This window comes from Urtica dioica, chromosome 6 (assembly GCF_054948205.1).
Source record: "Urtica dioica subsp. dioica isolate 48M chromosome 6, U.dioica_male_clone48M_v1_H2, whole genome shotgun sequence".
In the NCBI taxonomy this organism is placed as follows: Eukaryota; Viridiplantae; Streptophyta; class Magnoliopsida; order Rosales; family Urticaceae; genus Urtica; species Urtica dioica.
In genome coordinates, this window is record NC_142761.1 from 8,282,713 (window position 1) to 8,310,115 (window position 27,403).

Consider the following 27,403-nt stretch of genomic DNA (forward strand, 5'->3'; position numbering starts at 1 on the left):
CGTATAGTAGTGAGAATTATCTCATAATGTGTAGTTTTTTTTTTTGTTTATTTTTTATTTTTTTTATGTACTTATAATTGTGTATTAACTATAGTAAAAGGGATATTAAAGATTTAGCATCAACTAAAGTGGCGGATTAAAGTGTTTTAGATTATATATAATTAGGTATTGAGATACAGCTTTCAGGATAACATATAAATTCCACAAACTAAAGTACTTTTTTTTTTAAGATGAAACTTTTCTTACTTTTAGCGAACTGCATGATGCCAATTGTATCTCATTATTTTTCTTCGTAGATATTAAGATTGGCCGGATATCAATATATATGCTTTGACTATGTCTACGAATTTTAATTGGATCGTCCACTTTATTCTCTCCAGTACAGCGTTTGGTGATATACCTTGTGGCATGTAATAATTTTTTTGTTAAAATATGATAGATTCATCGATCCGAAAATATTTTTAATTCAGATAAAGTAAATCCCAATATTAAAATATGTGAGATGATATGCCAGGCAACATTTCCCATCGATTTTCAAAAAAAAAAAAAAAAACATTTCCCATCGAAACTTTTTTTTTTTTTTTTATATTTAATACTTAAATTAGATTTAGAAATTTTAGCACGTTGCTTTCACTAGAATTTAGTTTGTATATATTCGTCTTAGCACTATAGTACATCCATAAATGTACCAAATTTTTATTTAACAGGTTCAAAGAAGATATCGACATCTTATGTAGAAGACCTGAAATATCACACTACTGCAACTTTGGGGTTCTACAGCAATATACAACTTGTAGAAAGTTTCTATAATGGTTCTGTATCGTTATAGAAGCGGTACGTACCAATATCAAAATAGGAGATTAACTCTAATCAATTATATGATATTCTATAATAATCAACTTAGTGTAAAAGGTGCTTGGTGTCTTAAATTAGACCAATTAATATGCTTAACAGAAGCTATAAAGTAATGTAATAATTAGAAAAACGCAATTCATATTAAAAGTGTAAAGCTAGCTCAAGAATAGGGAAATGTCACACACTTATAAGGAGCACATTGTTCAAGTATCTAATCAATATAAGACATTTTATTAATAAAATAGAAATATTGTATTCAAAAGTCATTCACACTAATCTTTCCAATAAAAAGATCATTAAAAACCATTTACATATAAATCTCCGAACATCATTTGGAACATTGAATTCATATACTAATTTAATTATCGGATTCAAACATCCGATTAATTTATTTTATAATTCACCGAGTTCGACAAACATGGCCAACAAATTATTTATATAAAAAAAAACAAAATAGAAAGATAAAAAATAGTAATAATTATAATCAATTGCAATGGAAACCGGAAGGAATGCCCTTGCCACAATGGTTGAGGATCAAGCCGAGTGAGATGTTGTTGTCGAACAAGTTGACTCCGAGCACTTTGGCTCTGAGTGCGGTGCAGAGACACTTGGCGGCCTCGAGATCAGCAAGATCTCCAAGGAGAGGACAACAACTCTCCGACCTATACGTTGTCCCGATCACAACGCTCGCCAAATCGCCAAGAAGGTTGGCACATCCACCAAACGTAAGGGTATCTCTTGCGCACATGAACGTTGAGCTCACCGAACTCGCCAACATTACGTTGACAATGAGGATTAGGGCAACAGAGAATTTAGCCTTGGAACCTGCCATTTTGACCGATATTATAGATATATATGTGTCTTAGTACTTGTCTTGCTTTTTCACTTTCCTATTTTCTTGTGCTGTGCGTTGGGAATTATGGCATGAGCGGATTTTATGTAGAGTGAGATTTGGGAAAGTTGTTTAGGATTTATGTTCATGCAAAACTATATATAGAATGTTATTAACTTGGGGTTATTGCAGGTCATAATGACTGGTGATTAAATAATTCATATACCAAACTTTTTTTTGAATATTGAAAGTAATCATCCGTTTTTATTTCCTTCCTTTCATACCAAACTGAAATACGAGAATAATCAATGTTGCCGTAGCTCTTTACATGGATAACAAAATTCGTTTTCAAACTCAAGAGGTCATATACTTACAAGTACATGCTTAATTTGTTATATGGTAGACGGCAGATCGTAGACAATAATATATATATATATATATATATAGAGAGAGAGAGAGAGAGAGAGAGAGAGAGAGAGAGAGAGAGAGAGAGAGAGAGAGAGAGGTGGTGGCAGCAGCGTTTGTCGAGCACGAACGTCATAAATCGAGGCCCATCAGAGAGAGAGAGAGAGAGTTTGATTTTTATGAACTATTGGACTTGCATATTTCAATTTGGGTTTTCTAAATTTAGAAAATTGACACGACTAATCTCGTCTACTTGTTGAATCGAAAAATAAGAGGGACAAAAATTACCGCCTTTGATAATTTTGAAATTTTAGAATAGATGCGAGTTGTGCACTCAATTTTTATTGGTATAGATGCAATAGATCGCATCTATATTTTACGATGCTTAGAAACAGACGCGACTTGTCGCATATGAGTATTTTTTAAAATAAATAGACATAATCAGTGACATTTATAAAAGTAAAGTTAAAATATGGTGCAAATTTCTCCGCGAATCACTTCTGAAAATATTTGAATCAATCGCGTTTCCAACTTTTTGTGCAGGGGTAATTTCATTGTTTCGGCTATAATTCTGTTCAAGGATAATTATTAAGCTATTTTATATAGTTTTCTCTCAAATTAATTTTTTTAATAAATCAAAATACAATATTCTAAATTATTCGAACTATCTATTCGGGTACAAAAAAATGTTAAAAATCATCACTTGTGACTCGAACCACCCTATTCAGATGACTAATTTGAATTTAGTTTCTTCGGAATCTCCGGATAATTTTATTCATTGAGTTTTCCAAGCAGAACAGAAGAAGAAACCACAAAATAAATTAAAATAGAGTAACGATCTATAATAGTTGAAATTATGCGCAATGGAAGCCGGAGGGAACGTCCTTTCCGCAGCGGTTGAAGAGCATCGCGAGTGCGACGCCGCGGTCGAGAAAGGCGGCGCCCAACACATTGGATTTGAGGGCCTTGCAGAGACACTTGGCGCCTTCGACACTCCCGACGCCTTCCAAGGCAGCGCAGCAACCTTCTGACTTGTGCCGCTTCCCAATCACTAGACCCACCAAATCCACGAGAACCTCCGTACATGCACCAAACTTCACTGCGTCTCTCTCGCACGTGTGGCTGCGAGCGCTCACCGTGCTCATCAACAATACGTTGACCAGCAGGATTAGGGCAATGGATAGTTGAGCCTTTGAACGTGCCATTGTTATATATTTTGATTTCAATATAAATTTGATTACTTTGCTTTGTGTCCATCCACTGTATTTTTATAGTGGAAGATTATAGGGGGAAGAGGTTGTTTTAGGTTTTGTGTGTGACCAACTATTTATAGAGGATATTATTATCCTTTTATGTTAATTTTAATAATAATAATGATAATTGTTTTACGGACAAGCTGGCAAAAACAACTTGGTCGGTAACAATGATTGGTAATAGCATAATTCATGCCACTTATTAAATTCCTTCGAATGCTGAAATAATTTGTTATAAGGTGGAATATAGATTTTAATATTTGACTCGTTTGTACCAAACTCAAATGCGACGAATTAAAACGATATTGTCGGGGGGTTCTTGACTTAGCTAAACGAATTTTCAAACATTCTAATTAATAAGTTCAAAAATGCATACAAATAATAGCAAGAGTTTATAATTATAGGGTGAATCGTTTGATACAATAGATATTCCATCAACCATATCGTAAAAATCTCATTTCATTGCTTACTTAACTAATCTCGATTATACTTACTGGTGCTACTTCTCCAAATCAGGACGAGGTCGGAGCTATTGGGCGAAAGAAACTCACAATGAGCTATCTCAATTTAGAGACACATCGGAGATATATAACGCAATGAGATAAAATCCTCGAGTGCAAAGATACAAGAGGTAGCGAAATGAGAATGTGAGATAATTGAATATGATAAGCCCATATGAAGTTCCTAAATTTTATTTCGTCAACAAGTGGCTACCAAATTTAAGTTACTAGCCCTCTGATTTATATTTAAAAATAATTATCACTCCATTTGTGAGAATTTTTCATTTAATAATATGCACCAAAAATAAAAATATAACCATTACGTAACAGATTAAACCATATGAAATGTTAATATTGTTATTTAACCAACGTTTCAAATTTGTTTTATTTATAGTCATTGTATTTGACGTGTCAAAGTTAATTTCTGTAATATTTTAAATTTTTGAATATCAAATTTTTTTGTTAATGAGTATCTTGCAAAATTAATAAAGCATTAGATTTTTATCACAATTTAAGTTTGCACGTGTCTCATTTCATCTTCTTACCTGGAATGTTAGACATTGTTATTTAATAAACTCAAGCCAATCCTGGAATACTTGAGTAGATACCATAGACAAGATGATCATAAGTAGAGACCATAGACCAGATAATCACACAATCCAAAAAAAGAAAAAAAAAAGAAAGAAGAATTGGAAGTCTGAAATGAAACATATGTGTCTATTCATGCTTCCTCAAGGTGAATAAGCTCTTCAAGTCGTGGAAGAAAGCCTTTAGAAACTCGACCATTTGAAGAACCTTAACCGGACAAACCAAAGTGTAAAGGCCCTGGAAATATGCAGAGAAAGGCTTCTTTGGAACAGGTACGCACTTGAAGAGCAATGCGATTGGCAAAGACAGAGACGCAAGGCCTGTGCATACACCCCACATCCACCAATCCAGCTTCTCCGTGCCCGCGAACTTGTTTAGGAACTCGACCATTATAACCTGAAGAACCAAAGTGAAGGCAACGATAACAACAAAGAGCTTGTTCCTCTCGATCCCCTTTAGCACGTTCCTCTTCTCCTGCTTCCTCGCGTTGAACTCGTTGAACACCTGGCACAGAACGAAGGTGTTGAAGATCATCGTGTCTATTACCTCGTCGTTGACCCCAAAGATTGACTCCCCTCGGAACAGAAGAACAAGCAGGACAAATGTTTGATAAAAATCCTGAACGAGAAGGTTCCTCCACATGACGTTGGTGATCAGCGGTTCAGTCCGACCAACCGGCGGGCTGCCCATGAGCTCTTTGGCGGGCTTCTCTGTGGCCAGAGCCAAAGCTCCGAGTGTGTCCATGATTAGGTCCATCCACACGATCTGCACTACTGAGAGGGGTATTCCTCCGTCGGAAACCGATGCGACGAAGTTGATCAGAAGTCCTGCCACGTTGACGGTGAGCTGGAACTGCATGAACTTCTGTATGTTGTTGTAAACGCACCTACCCCACCAGAGAATCGTGGCCACCGAAGCGAAGCTGTCTCCGAGGATGATGATATCGGAGCTCTCCTTCGCCTCCTTCGTTCCCTGCAAACCCATGCAGAGACCCACGTCGGCTTCTTTCAGCGCCGGAGCATCATTGGTTCCGTCTCCGACGACGACGGCGACCACGTGTCCCTTCTGCTTCAAACACTGAACCATGAGAAGCTTATCGGACGGGGAAGATCGTGCCATAACTTTAATGCTATTGACTCTGCTCAACCGCTCCTCCGATGATAGCGACCGGAACTCTGCTCCCTCGATCACCTCTCCACCGGAGTTTTCGTCCAAAATCCCACACTCGGCGGCAATGGCTTTCGCGGTGAAGATGTTATCGCCTGTGATCATCTTCACCTTCACGCCTGCCGTTTGGCACTTCTCGACGGCATTCCTCGTCTCCGGCCTGCACGGATCCTCAATCCCGACCAAGCCTAGCAAAATCAGGTCGTTATCTTCCATCTTGCTACCACTCAGCCCGTCTGAGGATTTTTTTGTGGCAAATGCAATGCATCGGAGACTCTCCGTGCCCATTTGTTCGATGACCGCCTCGATGTCAGTTCTAGTTGAGCTAACGTCGAGCTCTTTAACCATCCCGGTCCCGTCGTAGTACTTGGAGCACATTGCGAGGACGATCTCCGGCGCGCCTTTCCAGTGGCTCCATCGTGTCCCGTCGGAACTCCTTTCCACCAACGCTCCACTCCGCTTCTTCTTAGAGCTGAAAGTGGAGATGGCCACTGCGCTGCGTCCCATCCGTAACTCGCCCACCTCAGCACCGACCTTCTCATCCCACCATGTGAGCATTGCCTTTTCCATCGGATTACATCCATATTCAAACCCCGGCACCGCCGCCTTACTCATGTTCATCACCACAGCTTCTCCCCAGAGTTCCGTGATCGGGCTTGGCATGGAAGATGAGGACATGTTGTCGGTGCCCATCCAAAACTTGGTGACCTTCATGTTGTTCGTGGTGAGGATCCCGGTCTTGTCTGTACATATCACAGTGGCGGAGCCCATAGTTCGGCAGGCAGAGAGCTTTCCTACCATGACTTCGTCGAACATCATCCTCTTCTTGGAGTAGGCGAGGCTGAGGTTGACAGCGAAAGGGAGTCCCTCAGGGTTCGCCACCACCATCGCCGTCAGGATTATCTCCACCACCTCGTTGATTATAGCGCTCGCGCCGGTCCGTTTAACTAAGAGGACAACCAGCGCGACGACCATCAATGCGAGTCCAATTATTCCGATTCCTATTGTCAGGTTGGCGAGCTGGGTATGGAGCAGGTTCTCCTTGTCGTCAGAGTCTTCGGTGATCTCGCTCATCTTCTCGCCCCACTTTGTCTTCAGTCCAACAGAGGTGACCACCATTTTCCCGTTGCCGTTGGTGACTTTGGTCCCGCTGAGCAAGAATGGGTTTTGACTTTTGTTGATCTCCACGTGATCAACAGACGACGAGCCTACCAGAACTACTCTATCTCCTCGAACTTGGTCTCCGGATTCTTGGAAAACCATGTCACCCCCTTCCACGCTCGACTCGTCCACGGCAAGAGATTGGCCTTCTAGAAGTAGTCTTTCTACTGGAACTTGGTCGCCAGATTCCTGGAAGTCCACGTCGCCTTCTTCTGTGTTTGATTCGTCAACTTCAAGACACTGACCTTCCAGAAGTAGTCCGTCAGCTGGAACCTGGTCACCGAATTCCAGGAAAACCACGTCGCCACCAACGATGTCAAAGATCGAGATTTCTTGCCGGCGATCATCACGGATGACGTTAATTTTTATGTCCTTGCTGACTTTCCATCGCTTCTCATATTGTCGGCTTTGGCTGTTGCAAAATATATGTATATATATATATATATATATATATATATATATATATATATATAAAAGGAAGAAAAATAAACCGATCAATACCATGTAAAATAATATAATTGAACTTAACTAAATGGAGCCGGGACTAATATCAAGTGAGTGAACCAAGGTTTGAAACTCCAGTGTCCATGAGTTTTTGATAATCTACAACATTGTGATGCGCTATTAAAAAGTTATTGTGATGCTCGATAAAAGAGCTGACAAAAAAAAATATGCAGAAGGAAAATATTTTTTTTTTACATTTCAACACAATTTTAAAGGTATTGGGTGACATTTAATACAAACTATATAAAACTATATATTATGTGTTGGAAAAGAATTTAGGTGTTTATGGAAAGTATTTGTAAATATTAGAGGCTTGGTTATAAACTAGAGAGGTAATCTTTTTATTTGGATTAGCATAGCTTCATCTTGCTCCTTGAAGCCTTTTTCGGTAATACCCCACACATCTTGGGCACCTAATAATGCACTAATCTTGATGTTTCAATTGCCGTAGTCGGGATTTAGAAAGGTAAATCTTCATTCGCCATTTATTTTAAAATCTTGTGGCTCTGATACCACTCTGGACATATTCAGCAAATTCTAGATAACATGATAGTAAGTTCAAAAACAAAAGCCCAAACTAAAAATTAGAAATAGTTAAGCCTAAATACAACCAACAATGTCATTGTCAACTACAGAAGCGGAGTATAGAGCAGCTGTTGCAACAGCTCAGGAAAGTATGTGGTTTGTACTCTTAATGGAGGATTTGTACCAGAAAATTGACTATGCGGTGTCACTTCACTGCGACAACCAATCTGCGGTTTGCCTGGCAGAAAATCCGGTGTTTCATGCTATAACAAAGCGTGTGGAGGTGCACTATCATTTTATCTGAGAGAAAGTTTTGAAGGAGGAAATCAAGATGCGGCAGATCAAGACGGATGACCAAGTAGCAGACTTGTTCACAAAAGGGCTAAGTACTAGCAAGTGTGAGGGCTTTTGCAGTCAGCTCAACATGGTGCGACGAATGGGGGCTAATACTGAGGGGGAGTGTTAAAAGATCAACACTAGCCCAATGGAATTTTCTAAAGCCCAACAATTGTGCAAGCTCATTTATACAAGGAGTCTAATTAAAAGCCCACTTGGAGTAAAAGTCAACTAACTAGAAACTTTTTAGTAATGTGTAGAAGTGTTTAGAATGTCTACAAGTATGTACAAAATCTAGATATTTTTAGAATCTCCTAGAAAGTGAGAAAATGTGTGGTTGATATTGTTTCACCACCACTATAAATACCCCTCACCATTACCATGTTTTTCATCTAAGAAAATTAAAGTGTAGTAGTCTCTAAAAATGTGTCTTCAAAAGAGTCCTAGAGTGATTTTGTAGTGTGAGTTCTGAACACTTTCTCTTGTAATCTCTTCTTGAGTGGTCTTAATAAAAAGAATGTGTTTTTCCTACAAAAGAGTTATGTTCAACAAGTGCTTCGTTGTCTCCCTCAACAACGAAGCAAGAACTTCGCCAACTACAAACCCAAAAACACCGCAACATTTCAGCTTTCTGAGGAGAGTTAGATGTCACACGGCTACACCACATCCAAAGCTCGGTTCCTTCATTTACTTTGATAAATCCATATCATAACAATAGCAATACCATCTTTGGACAAGGCATCAACGTTGACTTTGATAAATACCTCCACTGGCTACTCCCAAGTCCGAGTAGTAATAATTGTTTTCTTCGTACCCTGATTCCCGAAACAAAGTGGTTCTTTAGCTTCCCTCACCATGAAACCGCTCTTCCTCATCATGACATGGGCCTGAATACCTTTACCTTTGAAGATCCATTGGTTTTGCTAAAACCATAACTCTTCCAAGATCGTAACTGTAATCATAATGAATCATATTTGCTCATTATATATAACATTCTAGTTGTGATTGATACTAAAAAACTATCCAGCATCTCCCACCCATCGCACTCAATGTCCAAGTCAAGCGACGAGCCAAAGAAGACTCCGAACTAGGTATGCTTAGTCAAATCACAACAAAAGAAAATTAAGGAACGACCTCTAACCTACAACAAGAATACATTACTACAAATACTATTTTCCGGTGCGGAAGACATTCGGGTGCGACTTTTCGCACCCAAAATTCGCACCAAATGAGTCTTTCAGGTGCGACTTGTCGCACCCAAAACTGAAACAAGCATATAAAAATTTTCGTTGATTTTTTAAACTTTGGGTGCGACTTTTCGCACCCAAAAGTCCGTCAAACCCAATGCTTCATCAAAACTATTAGGTGCGACTTAGTCGCACCTATAGTCTTAAAACATTTGAGCAGTCAACTTTCCCCCTCTTTTTTGTGAAATACTATTAGGTGCGACTTTTCGCACCCAAAAGTCCGTCAAACTCAATTCTTCATCAAAACTATTAGGTGCGACTTAGTCGCACCTATAGTCTTAAAACATTTGAGCGGTCAACTTTCCCCTTCTTTTTTGTGAAATACTATTAGGTGCGACTTTTCACACCCAAAAGTACTATTAGGTGCAACTTTCCGCACCCAAAAGTACTATTCGGTGCGACTTTTCGCACCCAATGTCTTAAATTTATTGCGGTCAAATTTTCCCCCTCTTTTTTTTTTAAATACTATTAGGTGCGACTTTGTCGCAACCAAAGGTACTGACACGGATCATTGGGTGCGAAAAGTCGCACCCAAATTCTAGGTCATGATATAAAACAAATCAACCCGAGCCTCTCCCTCTCTCTGAGTTCTCTCTTTTCCCATCTTCTTCTTCTCTTGTCCATGCGCGAGCTGTGACCCCGAAGAAGCAAGGAGGCCGCGAGTTGGAGCGGTGTCACCGAGCTGAGCCCCCACCGCCGCCGCCGGACCTCAGGTGAGTTTCCTCTTCTTCTCTCTTTTTCTCTCTGTCCGACTCTCTCTCTAACTTTGTCTCCCTCTATTTCTTGTTGTAGGTCTATAGACCTGGTTCACCTCTCGCACCCCTGTCGTCGGCTCCGATCCGACCACCGAGCACCGGCCGAGAAGAAATCGCCGACCCCTCATCCACACGACCCAACCAACCACCGAGACTCACCACTGGACGCGCGCGCGGACCGAGAAGGAATGGGCCGAGAAGAAATGTGTTTTTTTTGTGTGTCTTTGTGTATGTGTGTGTATGGTAATTGAGTGTGTGTGTGTGTGTGTATCCCTGGTTCGGAAGCTGTGGAGCCGGTCGCAAGAGGAGCGGCGAGGAGCGGCGACGGAGATCCGGTCCCTCTCGAAGAGAAGCACCTAAATGTCGCCATTTTTTGTGACTTTTTAGGTGCGACTTTAGGTGCGGAAAGTCGCACCTAAATGTCGCACCCGAAAGTCAAGACTTTTGGGTGCGACTTTTTGCACCCAAGACTTTTAGGTGCGGACTTTTGGGTGCGGAAAAGTCGCACCTAATGATATCTTTGGGTGCGAAAGGGGTGAATAGGAGGAGTGACCGTGCCTTTTTGTGCAGACTGCCTACGTACCCGTGTGTGGGATCAGGTCAGAACGTTGTTCAAGGCGTATGTAATGCAGTATGAGGCGCGGTCACTAGAGGGCGTTCTCGACGAAGGAGACGGAGCGTGGATGAGTCCTCGGCAACGTCTCAGAACTCCGTGGGACGCGTAGGACGCGTATGCGATTTTCTGTTGAAAATCGCAGACGCGTCTAGTGTGCTAGACGCGTAGGGGATTTTCAGTGGAAAACCCTGGGAGCGCTCTTGGGCATTGAACTCGGCGTTCGATCAGAGGGAGCGACGTTCGGGAGTCCCCGAGAGTGCTTCGAAACCTCTGAGAGCGAGAAAACTTGTAGAAAGCGCTTCAGGCCAAAGATGGCATCCAGAGAAGCCAAGAGAAGAGCGAGTATTCAAGAGAATGAATGGGAATGAATAGGATGGCTTCCCACTCAATGAGAGGCTCGAAAGGAGGTGCGGCGTGGGGTGCGCGGCGCGTAGAAGCCCATGCGCGGCGTGCAGGAGACTTTGTAAGGCGCGCACGTGGCGTGCTTTCCAGACGGCGCGTGCGCTGGTTCAGGGGTGCGCGGCGTGCAGCTCTTATGGCGCGGCGCACAGACCCCTGGCGCGGCGCGTGCCCTTCCTTGGTGGCGTGTAGGTTCCTTCGTGCGCGTCTTTTTTTAGGGTGCGTGCGCGTGCCCTTTTTTGAGGGGGCATATGGCTCAACTTGTCGACCGTTTATGGGCCTTGGAGGCCCTCGATGACCCGGCCCGTTCGGCCTTCGGGACTCGGGATTACACGCAAGCCGCGTGAAACATAAGGTATCATGGTCAACACGAGGATCCGGCAATTGACTCGTGGACACACGACTCTACTCAAGGAGTTATCTCGACTCGAGGGGTATAAATCGACTCGAGGAGCAAGGCTCGATTCGAGGAGAATGACTCGACTCGATGAGCCGAAAGTTGGCACGAGGACGTGCCAGTCGACTCGTGCCAGAAGGCTTTGCCGCCCTTCAGGACCTCCGGCCTGACCATCGGCCCTTTAAACGGCGTGTCTTCTCGACTTTCCTAGTCTTCCGAAAACGACCGACAACATTAGCCCCCCCAAGTTCGTCACCCAGGAGTCTCCTGGCGATGAACTTTTAGTCATTTTAGCCGGGTGTTTGAGGAAGCTTTATTTTCAAAGTCCTCACCGTCGCGAGGATACACACATTTTTTTTGGCGCGCGGGGGTAACGCGTTTGACAGGTTTTTCCCTTTTTTTTCAGTTGTGGAAGTAGGATTTGGACTCTTACCCCCCCCCCCAAAAAGAGTCTATAAATAGAGGCACCACTTTCCTAGTTTTTCCACTTTCTTTTCTCTCTCTCTCTACACTTTTGCATGATGGATATTCCCTTACCTTACCCTTCTCAACTGAGGATCCTGAGATAGATTTCTCTTTCTTGCTTCAGGACTCTGAGCATGCAGAGAATGACCTCTTCTCGGGCTTAGGGGAGGTTCCTTTGTACGTGGAGGAGGATCCAAGTGGAATGGAGCAGTGGCTCGAAGAAGGAGAGGTGGGTGCGACTGCGCCCGTACCTCAGCCTCGAGAGGGAGTGGAAGAGCACACACCGATTGGGCGTGGCGCGGACGAGGATGCTGGTCGGTATGCGTTTGGGGGCGCTGCGTCTCGCCTCGTGATCAACTTAGTTGGCGAGGGGGCGCGCGACGTGCCCTAGTCTAATGTGCCAGAGTCCGACTTGGACGTTCAAGGCGCGTCGGGAAAAGTTGCCAGCGTGGCCGCGCCGGCCCTGTTAGAGTCGGTTCTCGACGAGATTGACTGCGTGGATGACTTCGGGCCGGAGTAAGATAATCCCGGAGGTGATTCGGAGACGCGTCCGGGAGCCAAGGGTCCTACAGTGGAACGTCCTGGGGGGCCAACGGTGATTGCCTCGGCCGTTGAGGATGAAGGCTCTTCCCCGGGATTGAGAGGTGCCAGGTCCGAGGTCTCAGACGCGGAATCGGTATTATCGGCGCGGTCTCTCGCTAGGAAGGAGTGGTATCCCGTGGAAGGCTTTGCTACTCCCGAGGGCTACGATTGTTCGGGGATCGATGCTTCGAGCTCGCTCATCTACCGAGCATTCGTTGGTCTCAGGGAGGCATACGCCATTCTGACGTCTGTGGCGCTTCTTCGTCCCTTGCCGGACGATCGCCCTTTCTATCCACGTCATGGGTTTGACGCAGTTTCAATAGCGAGTCTTCATTGCGGGTTACGATTGTCGTTCCAGCCCATTGTCCAGCAGATCATCACGCGATTGGGGGTGCATGCCAGTCAGATGAGCCCGGTGTTTTATCGCATGGTGGCGATGTGTCACATGGAGTGGCATTGCCAGACCAAGCGGGCGATGATCATGGGCGATTTTCGTAATCTTGTCGCGGCCTTCCCAGCGCCAGGACAACCTAACTTCTTCATGGCATGCGATCGCCGGAACACCAAGCTGATCACGGATTCGGAGAAGCATAACAGGATAGCGTGGGTGTGGGTCTCAGTCGAGGCCTTTGGAGATGCACCACTCCGGTTCGGTCCTCTGACTGACTTCTTTGCTGATGCGGGGGCCGACGACCTCGAATTCGTGAAGGAGATCCGAGGAATGTCGGAGGCTCGGAAAGCTGGGGAGCGATTGCGCTCCCCCAAGATGATGGCGTTCACTAGGTGGTTTCCGCCTTTCCCTCTTGACCGTGAAGATGTTAAATGGGCGGAAGAAGCCCATAGTGCCGTGTCGTCTCCCTTGAGCAGCGGCCTTCCAGGTACTTTGACGTTTGTTCTTTTTCAGTTTCAGTATCTTTTTAGTCAGAGTTCTGATCTTTGTTGTTTTTGTAGCTTCCTCAGCTAGGGCGAGGGCTCGCGCGCGTTTGGCGAGATCTTCCCGAGACTCGAAGTCACTAGCCGCAATTCGTTCTCGGATCGCGGCACGGATGGGCAGGGAGAAGTCTGACGCCGATCATTTGGAAAAGAGCGGTCCCCGTGCTTCTTTAAAGCGATCTTCTTCCTTGGCTCTTCCGGACACGTCTTCGAATTCGAAGCGCGCGAACTCGATGATCGAGACGGAGGCTGTGGAAGTTAGAGGGGAATGTTCCTAGGGGCTCGCGCAGTCCCCGTTGAAGATGTGGAAGGGCATTGTGGCAAGCAGCAATGTAGAGTTCTTCCGCAATGGCGTCTCTGACACACAGAGAGTAAGTTTCCCTCTACTTATCCTTTCGCTTTGTTTCGCTAGAATCTTATTTTTGCTGACTTGCTCTTTCAACCTCCTCAGGTGCTTGCGCGTGCGACCCGAGACGAGAAGATTCTACACGACCTTATTCGGCGTATGGGACTCGCCCATGAGGAGCTTGCTCAAGCGAAGTCTCAGCTAGCTCGGGCCGAGCGAGGCCCTTAGGCGGAGTTTACGAGTCTTTGCGAACAGCTCCAAGAGACCCATGTGGAGTTGGGAGTCGCCCGAGGCAAATATGATCGCGCTAAGTCAGCAGTGACGAAGATGGCTGGAGAATTGACGATGGAGCGTCAAGCTCTTGAAGTGGCGACTCGATCGATGGAAGTTTTCCGGAGCGAGGTGCGGGACCTTCGACACCAGTTAGAGACGTGTACAGAAGAAGCGAGCATTCTTCAAAGTCAACTCTCGTCGAGCGAGGCCGCCAGTGCCGGGCGGAGCGCGAGCGTGACTCTTTGGCAGAGGAAGTAGCTCGGCTCACCACGGAAAAGGCAGCGGCGCAACAGCTCACGTCTGACTTGCTAGACGACTTCGATGTCGGGATCGAGGAGGCAAGGCATGCTGCGGCGGTGGAGTGTCGGGAAGCTACCTCTACCGAGAACGTCTCTCGAGGGATAACCTTCCACTTCTTCGACTCTCTGATCCCACCGCTCGACGGGGTTGAGCCTCTTGGTGACGAGCTTACTGGTTGATAATATTTTCTTTTCTTTTTCGCGCAAGTGTTTAGCGCATTGCTTTCTCTAGGAATTCCCTTCCAGCGCACCTGTTTTAGTGCTTGCTTTCTAGGATTTTTGGGGCGGTTGCCATCTTTTTATGGAACATGATTTTCTTTTATGAACACGTCTGCTCATTATGGTCTTGCATTCTTACCCTGATTAGCTATGGCATGTTTCAGTAGATACGCGTCTTTCGCCAGTGGTTTTGGCAAGTCTTCTGCCTTAGCAGGATTTAGCCTTAGATATGCTAACCATTGTATGGTTTGCGTCCCTGTAGGCGTTTTTAGTGTGCCGTGTAGGGGTCTTTGTCGTGCCATGTAGGCGTCTTTATCATGCCATGTAGGCGTCTTTGTCACGCCATGTAGGCGTCTTACGTGTGTCATGTAGGCGTCTTACGTACGCCATGTAGGCGTCTTACGTGCGCCATGTAGGTGTCTTAAGTGCGCATGTAGGCGTCTTAGGTGAGTTGCGAGGGACGACTTGGTTGCGCCATGTAGGCGTGTTACGTGCGCCATGTAGGCGTCTTAAGTGCGTCGCGAGGGACGACTTGGTGGTGCCATGTAGGCGTCTTACGTGCACCATGTAGGCGTCTTAGGTATGCCATGTAGGCGTCTTAGGTGTGTCGTGAGGGACGACTCGGTTGCGCCATGTAGGCGTCTTAGGTGCGTCGTGAGGGACAACTCAGTCGCCATGTAGGCGTCTTATGTGCGCCATGTAGGCGTCTTAGGTGCGTCACGAGAGACGACTTAGTTGCGCCATGTAGGCGTCTTACGTGTGCCATGTAGACGTCTTAGGTGCTTCGCGAGGGACGACTAGGTTGCGCCATGTAGGCGTCTTTCGTATACCATATAGGTGTCTTAAGTGCGCTGTGTAGGCGTCTTAGGTGCGTCGCGAGGGACGACTTGGTTGCGCCATGTAGGCGTCTTACGTGCGCCGTGTAGGCGTCTTAAGTGCGTCGCGAGGGACGACTTGGTTACGCCATGTAGGCGTCTTACGTGTGCCATGTAGGCGTCTTAGGTATGCCATGTAGGCGTCTTAGGTGCGTCGCGAGGGACGACTTGGTTGCGCCATGTAGGCGTCTTACGTGCGTCGCGAGGGATGACTTGGTTGTGCCATGTAGGTGTCTTACGTGCGCCAGTTAGGCGTCTTACGTGTGCCATGTAGGCATCTTAGTTGCGTCGCGAGGGACGACTTGATTGCGCCATGTAGGCGTCTTACGTGCGCCATGTACGCGTCTTAGTGTCCTTGTTCCCGTTTGTGTTCGGGTTGAGACTTAAGTTTTTTTTTTGGTGGAGCGTGTTTTCTTGAGGATTTCCTTACTGTTGCTAGCCCGAAAGTTTTTTGGGTCACAAGTTTTACTTTTGATAACCGGAAAACCTTAATAAAGCGGATTTTGAAAAAGAAACCTCGAACTTTATTATGATTGCGAAAAATTAAAAATCCTAAAACATTGGCTCGCATGCCGTATTGAATATGGGAAATTAAAGATATAAAATGGGGGAAGTGCTAGCTATTGGTAGTACTGCCTCAAGTGTTTTGCATTCCACGGGTGACGGATCGGGGTCCCGTCCGTGTGTTCGATGTAGTAGGTCCCGTCATGTATGACTTTACGGACTCTGTAGGGTCCTTCCCAATTTGGGCCAAGGACGCCGACGCCTTGCACTTGGGTATTCTGAAACACTCGCCTGAGTACCGGGCTTCCGACGGCAAAGGTTCGCCTTTTGATCTTGGAGTTGTAGTATTTTTCGACTTTGTGCTTTTGTGCAGCGAGGCGGTTAAGCGCTTCTAACCTCTTTTTGTCGATTAAATCTAACTCTAGGCGCATGGCCTCATCGTTGTTTTCTTCGTTGAAAGTCTCAACTCGGAACGTGGGGATCTCGGTTTCGACTGGCACTACGGCTTCGATCCCGTATGCGAGGGAGAATGAAGTCTCCCCGGTGGCATTCCGTGCGATCGTCCGGTGAGCCCACAGGACGAATGGTTGCTCTTCGGCTCAGGCGCCTTTCTTATCTTCGAGTTTCTTTTTAAGATTGCTCTTAATATTCTTGTTGACTGCTTCGACCTGGTCGTTGGCCTACGGATGTCGTGGCGAGGAGACTGTCTTACTGATATTTAGTTGATCGAAGATATCTCTTACTCGCGCGTTGTCTAATTGTGTGCCATTGTCGGTCACAATCGAGACAGGGATGCCATGCCTGCATATGATGCTTTTCCAGATGAAGTTCGTCGTATTTGCTTGTAGAAGGAATATGACCTCGGACAATTACAAGACTTTTCCCACTTCCAGGATGTCTGGTAAAATACCCGAAGCTCCATCTATATCCAATACCGGCACCAATCGCTGATTCGCAGAGAAGATACGATAGTTCATGAAGAATAGTTGGTAATGTGTGAAGTTGCGGTGATTCTGGCGAGCGGCTCGGCTTCTACCCACTTGGTGAAGTAGTCTATGGCGATTTTTGCGTACTCGTATTGTCTTGGGGCTCTAGGGAGTTTGCGAATGATGTCAACGCCTCATTTAGCAAAGGGTCGTGAGACAACGATGCTGCTCAGTGGGGTCGACGGCAGTGTTGAGATTTCGGAGAAGCGTTGGCACTTGTCGCAGCGCCTCGCCCATTCACAGGCATCTTTTTTCACGGTAGGCCAAAAATAGCCTTGTTTAAGCGCTTTGAGGGCGAGGGAGATTCCACATATGCCCTCGTGTATTTCGCGGAGGACCTTGGTCGACTCGACGTTATTGAGGCATCGGAGCAGCGGTGTTGAGTAACCGCGCTTGTAGAGTATGTCATCTCGAAGCGTGTACTTGGATGCTAGGACCCTCAATTTATCTGCTTCCTTGCGGTCTTTGCGAAGTTCTCCTCTTCGCAGAAATTTGATAATTGGGTTCATCCAAGTTGACTGAGGCATATCTTCTATAGTCCCGACTTCATCCCGGGAGACGGATGGCCATGGAAGAAACTCGATAGGGATGGTTCCCAATCCATCTTCGTCAATGCCGGATCCGAGGCGAGAAAGTACGTCAGCCTCTGAATTTTGTTCTCTCGGGATTTGGAGAATCTCGATCCAAGAGAAGGCATCGAGTTTGGAGTTTATCTTTGCTAGGTAGGCAACCATATTAGGCTCTTTGGCGGTGTAATCACCTTTAACTTGGTTTACGATCAACTGCGAGTCGCAGTGTATCCACAGGTTCTTTGCGCCAAGCTTTTGGCTAGCTCTATCCCAACAATGAAGGCCTCATATTCGGCCTCATTATTGGAGGCTTGGAATCCATAGTGGAGGGCGTATCGTAACTTTTCCCCATCGGGGTTAGTCAAAATGATTCCGGCGCCAGCCCCCCGAGTATTAGATGCTCCATCTACGTGTAACTCCCAGATGGGACCCATTGGGTCGACCTTTCTCTTCCGCGTCATTGCGTTATTGGTTAAGTCATTTTTCACTCTTCTCATATCAGGAGTGTAGGATAATTTTGCCACAAAGTCGGCTAAGGCCTGACCCTTTATAGTCGCTCTTGGGTGGAACTTAATCCTGTACTCGCTCAATTCTTGGGACCAGTTCGCCATGCGAGTCGATGTTCCCTTTTGAAGAGCTTTACCGATCGGGTGCTCAGTTCGCACTGCGATAGGGTGAGCTTGGAAATACGGACGCAGCTTTTTTAGCTGCCGTCACAAGAGCTAGAGAAAGTTTCTCTATCTCGGTGTAGCGCGTCTCCGTATCAAGTAAGGCTTTGCTCACATAGTAGATTGGCCATTGGACCTTATCTTATTCGTGGACAAGAATGGCGCTTACGACTCTTTCAGAGACGGCGAGGTATACATATAACACCTCGCCCTCTTTTGGTTTGAAGAGAAACGGTGGGAACCCGAAGTAAGCCTTCATCTCTTGAAAGGCTTTTTTGCAGTCATTAGTCCACTCAAAGCCGTCCGCCTTCTTTAGAGCTTTGAAAAACAGTTGACACTTGTCGGTTGCTTTCGACACAAAGCGCGTCAGAGCAGCAATCCGACCGGTCAAGCTTTGCACCTCTTTAATTCGTCTTGGGGACTTCATTTCAAGGAGTGCCTTGATCTTTTCGGGATTCGTCTCTATCCCTCGTCGGCTAACAATGTATCCTAAGAATTTCCCGGATTCAACCCCGAACATGCACTTGTTGGGGTTTGAGTTTCATTTTGTTAAGATCTTTGTAATCTATGCAAATACGCCACTTTCCATTAGGTTTTTTCACCATCACCACGTTGGTGACCCACTTGGGGTACTTAGCTTCTCGGATGAAGTTCAAGGTGAGAAGTTTCTCGACCTCTTCATTTATGGCCAGGTATCGTTCTGGATTGAACGTTCGTCTAGCCTGCACTTTTTCGGTGACCTTTGGGTCGTCGTTCAATCGGTGCACTATTATTTCAGGATCAATTCCGGGCATATCCGCATGAGTCCATGCGAATAAATCCTTGAACTCTCAGAGGAAGGCGGTGAGTTGAGTCTTGGTGGCGAGTGGAAGTCGGATGCCGAACTTTACAACCTGGTCAGGTTTAGATTCGTCTAGCACGACTGGCGTGAGATCGTCGGAGGTTTCCACTTTAAGTCTCTCAACTTCGTCCCGAGGGTCGAGTTCTCCGAATTTCCTCGCGTCCCTTAGGTCGCATGGACAATCGTCTTCCAGTTGGAAGATCGTGTTAACCATTTTTCCGGCGGATTTGCCATCGACTCCTTGCACGTAGCATATTCTGGCCTGGGATTGATCTCCAGCCATGATGCCAATTCCTTCTTCAGTGAGGAATTTCACCAGTAGGTGATACGTGAAAGTTATAGCCCTCAGTCGGTTCAGCGTGGGTCGCCCAATGATGACATTATAGGGTGACTCCTGATCGACCACTAGGAATGGGACCATGTGAACGACTTCAATACCTCCGGGAGTCCCGAAGGTGACCGGCAGATCAATGATGCCTTCGGTCATGACTCTCTCCCCCGTGAACCCAAATAAAGGGCCTTTGGGACAGAGTTGGGCGTAGCCCCCCGAGCTTCATGCGCTCCAGGGTGGTCTTGAAGATTATATCGGCAGCACTGTCGTTGTCCACGAGAACCCTTTTCACCAGGTTATTAGCCACTAGGGCTTTGAGCACTATTGCGTCATTGTGCGGATGCACAACTCGCTTGGCCTCTTCGTTGGTGAAGTGCATCATCTCGTGAGGCACGGACGGAGGTTCCTTGTAAGTAAGATTGACATGCATAGCAGCGTCTTCTTGAGCCACGACCCTTACGAATTTCTTCCATTGTCGGGCTGAATCTCCATCTTGTGGACCTCCCAGTATGGTGGTCACAATGTGGATTTACGGATTGGCGTCGGCAGTAGCTGCGGCTCGGTCGGCAGAAGCGGATGTTCCTCCTCCTTTGCCAGACTGTGGTCTGCCTGTGGTGGGGCCCGCAGTGCTGATCATGCGCAACACGTACTTTTTCAGCTCACCCGGTTGGATCAGAGCCTCGATTTGCCTTTTAAGATTGTAGCATTCGGAGGTTAGGTGGCCGTATTCTTGATGGAACTCGCAATATATAGATGGATCGCGAGTTGCGGGATCTTTTTTCATTGGATCCGGGGGAGTGAACTTGTCACGTGCCAAAGCCAAGATCCGATCCGGTGTCGTGTTCAGTGGCGTGAACGACGAATACCCTTTAAAGTCTTCCGCAAGTCGCGGCTTTTGGGGTACGTGGGGTTGGCTATTAGAAGCCTGACTCCCTTTATTTCGTCTTTTATGGGAGTCGCCTTGCTCGTGGCCAGGTTCGTCTCGACAACGAGAGTTTTGATTGTTGCCCTTGCGGCCGTCGAGGTAATCTCCGATTCCCATGAAAGTCTTGGCTCGAGTCATCAACTCGGCCATGGTAGAAGGGACACAGCCGATGCCGGATTTGAGGAAGTCACTTATGCGCAAGCCTTCAATGATAGCGGCAATTGCATCACCGTCGTCAAAGCGGTTGACCTTGTTCGATTCTTCAATGAATCGGGCGAGGTATCGCCTAAGCTCTCTTGCTTGATTGACCACATGTACATCTTGGTCTTCTTTTGGACCATAGATGTGGCGAACCGTGCTAGGAGCATGTCATTTAGGTCCTTGAACGAGTGGATGCTTCCTGGCCTCAAGTTCTTGAACACTCGAAACTGAGTCCGGCGAGGGTAAGACTAAAAGCTTGGCACATGGGGCCGGGAGCGACACCCTGCATCGTCATCCAAGTTTCATAATGCTGGATGTGGTAAGCGGGATCCGCTGTTCCATCATAGGGGACGAGGTTTGGGAGTTTGAAATTTTCCGTATATACCTCGGCCAATATTTGAGCCGTGAAAGGCAAGGAATTCTCCTCAACGACCCCATAGGCACTTCCGCCTATTCCGTATTCTCGGAGATCTCGTACTTCATTTCGACGATTGTGGATCATAGTGACCACATCGAGACCGGTAGTCTAAGTAACTCCCTGTTCGAGAGGAGTCATCTATTGCCTCTCATTAGACCCTTGACCCGTGCGGCGGTTCCCGTTAGTTGGGGCTACCAGGGGGATGTTTGGCCGAGAGCTTAGTCACTCTTTCAGGTCATTTCCACGCTCGTTGCGTTGAGCAGTAAGATGATCCCTGAGATCGGGGCTTGCCACATGGAGGCGCAGGCTTCGTCTACGATGGCGCGCTCTTCGCGTGCCCTGACGAGGGGTTCCCATCTTGGGAGGGCGGAGGTACATCCCCTGTCTTGGGCGAGGGGTTCGAAGGACCGCCTTCATTCACAGCGGGGAGTTCCCATTCCTTTGTGAGAGAAGTCTCGATATCCTCCGAATCGCTAGTACCCTCGTAATCAGGGTCGCGGTTGCGACTTTCCTCATTGAGGTTCTCAGGATCCCCATCAAGGATTACCGCATTATGCGTAGGTCGTTTCGCAGCCAGTCGGCTGTGGTACCTCGCATTCTTTGCCTTTAGTAGACAGATATTCTCCTCCAACTCCATGATGCGGTCGTCCTTGCTATCTGGAGATGAAGATGGTGAGCGGGTCGAGCTCTCTTCAAGGAGCGACTCTTCGTCACCATGCGCTCGGGAGCGCAAGAAATATTTTTTGGTCCCAGTAGCGTTATCAGGGTTGTTAGCGCCCATAGAACGTATGGGTGGTTGATTACTCATCTTTTCCCGAGTCCGAGAAAGTTGAACTTTCAAAAGAAAAGAAGAAGGTGGACAGAAGGGATTTCGGGCTGAAGAAGTCGGGAAGGCGGAGGTTCGACCCCTCATTCTAGCGCCAAAATGTTGTCGCACGAAAATGAACAACTACTGAAAACTTCGGGCGGTTCGACCCAAGGCCGGACCCAGTGGCCGCACCCGAGCCAAAGGTGTGAACTCGAAAGTCTCGAGCTGGATTTCATCTACTCGGATGGCGCTTCTCAGAGGAGGGAAATGGTGGAAAGGAGGAGTGACCGTGCCTTTTTGTGCAGGCTGCCTACGTACCCGTGTGTGGGATCAGGTCAGAACGTACTTCAAGACGTATGTAACGCAGTATGAGGCGCGAAGCCTAGATGGCGTTCTCGACGAAGGAGATGGAGCGCGGAGGAGTCCTCGGCGACGTCTCAGAACTTCGTGGGATGCGTAGGCGATTTTCTGTCGAAAATCGCGGACGTGTCTAGTGTGCTAGACGCGCATGGGATTTTCAGTGAAAAACCCTGGGAGCGCGCTTGGGCACTGAACTCAGCGTTCGATCAGAGGGAGCGACGTCCGAGAGTCCACGAGAGTGCTTCGGAACCTCTGAGAGCGAGAAAACTTGTAGAAAGCACTTCAAGCCAAAGATGGCATCCAGAGAAGCAAAAAGAAGAATGAGTATTCAAGAGAATGAATGGGAATGAATAGGATGGCTTCCCCCTCAATGAGAGGGGGTATTTATAGTAGTTGGATGTTCTTAAGAGGCTTGTACTTCGTCCATGTGGGACTGGGAGGCGCGCTCCCCTCAAGGAGGAGCGCGCTCTGCTCGAAAGGAGGTGCGGCACGAGGTGTGCGGCGCGCATGAGGCTTTGTGCGACGCGCACGTGCCGTGCCTTTCGGACGGCGCGCGCACGCGCTAGTTCAGGGGTGCGCGGCGCGCAGACCCCTGGCCCGGCGCGCGCCCTTCCTTGGTGGCGTGTAGGTTCCTTCGCGTGCGTCTTTTTTTAGGGAGCCTACGCGTGCCCTTTTTTGAGGGGCATATGGCTCAACTTGTCGACCGTTTATGGGCCTTGGAGGCCCTCGATGACCAGGCCCGTTCGGCCTTCGGGACTCGGGATTACACGCAAGCCGCGTGAAACATAAGGTATCATGGTCGACACGAGGATCCGGCAATCGATTCGTGGACACACGACTCTACTCAAGGAGTTATCTCGACTCGAGGGGTATAACTCGACTTGAGGGGCAACGCTCGATTCGAGTACAATGACTCTACTCGTTGAGCCGAAATTCGGCACGAGGACTTGCTAGTCGACTCGTGCCAGAAGGGTTGCCGCTCTTCAGGACCTCCGGCCTGACCATCGGCCCTTTAAACGGTGTGTCTTCTCGACTTTTCGAGTCTTCCGAAAATGACTGACAACAACCCTTGTGCTAGTGAAGAAACTATTATGACGCAACCGCCATAAGAATATCTTTAGGATTGAAGTTAGCCCCTTATTTTTCTTATAGGCCGAATTTGTACTAGATTCTCCGCAATATACTAGATCAACTTATTGTCCTTCAGTTCATATGAAATTCTCAACCGCTCAATCAATTTTACCACATCCTTCTCCATGTATCTTCGGAGTTTTTGAGCATCCCATCTTTTTGTAGATGTCCAGAATAATTCACTCACCTTCATGTCATTCTCCGCTTCACAATTGCATTTGAAAAAGTAGATCTACTGTTTTTTGTGATGTTTCTAAAGATGTTATAACATGTTATAAAACAACTTAGTAGTTCAGCATATTATAGAGAATAAATAAACTGTAAGTAAAGAAACAAAGAGTTGGACACAGTTCGGCCAATCGTGCCTGCTTCTGAGGGTTGATAGTCTCGGTAGAAAGAGAACTTCACTATACGGTAGAATAAGTACAACTTTGGAAAACCATGGATGATCACTTTCCACGTTTCTTAAACTTTAAGACTACGCCAGTGATTTCTAACTCAGGCTCCCCCTAGGTTTGAACTCCCATCACTATCCACTCACACACGCTGCCAATATTTCAAACAATGTTCATAACAATACATGTTTTTACAATAATCAAAATAACAACAAAACAATGATGTGACTAAGCTCTAACAATGGTTGTCAATATCTCTGAGTAAAAGGCACACCTAAGACCAGGTATTTCGGCAATGACGAATCTAAGTGTGTAACCCCACAAAGAAAGAAAAATATTCCTTTTATAAGACACCACAGATGAGTGTCATTGGCTAGGGTTTCTCAATGCATAAAGTTCATTGGACGATCAGAAAAAGAGCTCTTTCCCTCTACGAGCATCTTCTATCTTTCCGAAATCGCATTGAATTCGACGTCACCGCCCATAGTGGGATCTATTATATTTTTACTTTTGATTGTGCTCTCCAGCACAGTTTATTATATGAAGATGACTTTTAAGATATAATAATCATAGATATACGTGTAAGATGCTCTATAAAGCAAAATGTCCGCTCCTATCTTTTTCGCCCTTTTACTTTGGCATACTCTTTCTTTATTACGCCAATAATATACTTATCCTTGTGGCTTTCTCCAATATTATCTGTTATATACTTCCAAAGATGTGGGCGCGCGAGGCGATTTTGGAGCGTGCAATGGCACGCCGCGCCGGGTAGATGGCGTGGCGCGTCATGTCTTCTGCGCGCCGAGCACGCGCTTCCTTGGAGGAGCGTACGACGGTGAGCTCTGCTTCGTGTGTGAGCTCGGACTCTCGTGCTTTCAGACCGTTTTGTGTGGGCCTTAGCCGTCGAGGGCATTTATGGGTTTTTTAGTGACCCGGCCCATCAGAATTCGAAATTTCACGCAAGTCGCGTGAAATTTAATGTTTCGGGTTTTTTGAGAATGCCGATAACATTGGACTATGTCCATTCTGATTTATTGGTCTCACTTTTTCATATTTTTTTGTAGATGATTTCTCTAGGAAAACCCGGATTTATTTCTAGAACAAAAGATGAAGCTTTTGAAAAAATTGTTGCTTGGAAGACTTTGATTGAAAACCAAACTAGCGAGAAAATGAGAAGACTCGGAACTTATATTGGCCTTGAAAAAAAAATGATGTACATATATCTCTCGGGTTTAAGTGAAATGTGGTTTTTATATTTTTTGTTTTAAAAAATGTCGGGTTCATACTTTTAGTTTTATGAAAATGACGATATTATACCTTAGAATACGTAATCATGTCTCATTTATTCCAAACAAAAGTAAACAAAATGAATAAATATGGTATACTTTTGTATTTTAAAGTCTATTGTCGTCATATTTATAAAATTGAAACATGTCATTTCTGAAAACTAAAGATACAAATGCAATATTTCACTTATACCCAGGGCTACATACATCATTTTTCCATAAGAATCCGAGACATGTTAAAAGGAAGGACTCAGATGGCTCCGAGCCTCGGATTACATCTGAGTCAACTGTCTTGCGGTGGAGTATTCAAAGTCATTACAATTTTATGTATCCAACTTAAAATGACTCGGTATAATTACAAAGACAAATTTTTCAACGATTTTATTTTTTAAGAAAGATATCGTGAAAGTGTCACAGTATTATTTTCCAATCTTTTGAACTCATTTATGGATCCTGGAGTTTTAAAACACATAACTAAAACGAAAAAAACATACCTTGGTCTGAATAAAAAAGGGAAAACCTAAGAAATATTAAGATTTTACAAGGAATTCGTCATAATATGCTGACTTTTATGAAGATAATGCTATAGAAATCATTAAACGAAAAATTAGAAAAGCATATATACACGTGACTTGATATACGGTAGTGTCTATTTACTTATAATTTACGTTTGTAAATATATGAAATTGGTTATTCACTTAATATTTACCAAATATTGATTATTTAGTAATATCAAAAGTTTAAATTGGTTATTTTCTTAATTTTTCCAATAAAATAATTGTCTCTTCAGAACAATAGAACAATGAATATTTCATATAGCGGTGTTTTCTTTGGCAGCTTAGGCATCATTCTACTTTGCATAACTAAAGAACGCTTAGTTCATGTTAATGCGATTTCTCGGATAACATTTACGGGACACGTGTCGGGGTGCGAGCTTGCGACGTGTCTCGATATTTTGTTGTCAGGGTCACGTTTCCTCGGCTCTCAAGAGGATTTGTGTTTTTTGAGGAGCGAGTAGGGTGAATGGGGGGTGTGACCGTGCTCTTCGTGAGCTGCCTACGTACCCGCTTTGCGAGATCAGGTCATGACGTAGTTCAGGGCGAGTGTGTTTGCTATGTGAGTGGATTCTTGGATTTTTGTTTTTCTTCCTCCCGTCGAGAGGTGGCTCTCGGTCTTTGTTTATGATCCGGGATAATTTTGAAGTTGGGAGAGTATTTGGCTAAGAGAATTCTGGGGTTGAGAGAATATTTTGAGTCGAGAGAATGACTTGAAAGTGAATTGAGTTTTGAGTTGAGAATGAATGAGCTATTTATAGGAAAAAAATCGTTGCTTGGCGCTTGGCGCTTGTCGCTTGGCGCTTGTCCCTTGTCGCTTGTCGCTTGCGCTTGGTGCTTGTCGCTTGGCGCTTGGCGCTTGTCGTTTGGCGCTTGTCCCTTGCGCTTGGCGCTTGTCGCTTGCGCTTGGCGCTTGTCGCTTGGCGCTTGTCGCTTGCGCTTGTCGCTTGTCGCTTGCGCTTGGTGCTTGTCGCTTGGCACTTGGCGCTTGCTCTTGGCGCTTGGCGCTTGCTCTTGGTGCTTGGCGCTTGGCGCTTGGCGCTTGGCGCTTGGTTTTAGTCATGCGTATTTTTAGCATTTGACTAAATTGTCCTTTTTATATTGTAACGTCGTTTTTGCAATTGGGGTGTCATTTTTACCATAAGAAAAAGATGGCCTAACAGTTCATACTCACAATTTTTCCTTCTCTATGTATAAACTGAATCACTACCATTATATTATGATTTATGTTGAATGTTTAATTACTATTATATTATATGAAATCATCCTAACCTGTAATTACTGATGGTAGAGAGAACTAGGACCATGAGAATGAGGGTGATGATGCTGAGGCCGTCCATCCAGCCATCCTCGACGAAGATGAAAGACAAAACGGCGCAGATGAAGAGGATGATTACGGTCCAACTTTTCAAAGCCTTCCAAGCGAAGTGGAAGAAACTCTTCTGCGGAGGCCTCATACACGTGTTCGACCCAAACAAATCTCTCCTCCGCTTCACCTCGCCGCCTAGGGTCTGAATCCCGCGCCCAGGGTCGGTCTCGAGAGCCTCCACGACTCCCTCGACGCCCCCGAATTCTTCCTGGAGCCGAGAGAGGCTCTTCTCCGTCATGACTTCGACAAGCCTTGCGTGGTTGAACGACAGAGGCTGGATGTCGATTTCTACGTAGGGTTCCGGTGGTGCGGAGTTTGGGTCCATGTTTTATGTGAAGACAAGAAAAAAGAAAATTATGAAGCACTAAACAAGTATGACACTGAACTTGTCCACTGGATTTGGAGACGAAGTGATGTGTGTTTGAGTAACGATCACGTTTAGGAGAGTTTCCTGTGTGCTTCCATTATATATAAAAGGGGAAGAGGCCTACTAAAAAGATGGTCTATCGTAGGACCTTTATCTCC

General features: G+C 45.8%; 1 protein-coding gene and 2 pseudogenes across 1 annotated transcript; all 3 read right to left on the minus strand.

The window, feature by feature from the left end:
- Positions 1–1,339: 1,339 nt before the first annotated feature.
- Positions 1,340–1,687, minus strand: LOC149393264 (putative lipid-binding protein At4g00165 pseudogene; annotated as a pseudogene).
- Positions 1,688–2,946: 1,259 nt separating this feature from the next.
- LOC149393265 (putative lipid-binding protein AIR1 pseudogene) lies at positions 2,947–3,297 on the minus strand (annotated as a pseudogene).
- A 1,223-nt stretch (positions 3,298–4,520) lies between these two features.
- Positions 4,521–27,194, minus strand: LOC149393266 (calcium-transporting ATPase 12, plasma membrane-type-like). The gene is made up of 2 exons (XM_089617790.1): positions 26,782–27,194; positions 4,521–7,173 (listed from the first exon to the last, which is right to left on the minus strand). Exons 1-2 carry the CDS (start codon positions 27,114–27,116, stop codon positions 4,563–4,565), a joined length of 2,946 nt encoding a protein of 981 aa, XP_089473916.1. The 5' UTR covers positions 27,117–27,194; the 3' UTR covers positions 4,521–4,562.
- Between the last annotated feature and the right edge of the window lie 209 nt (positions 27,195–27,403).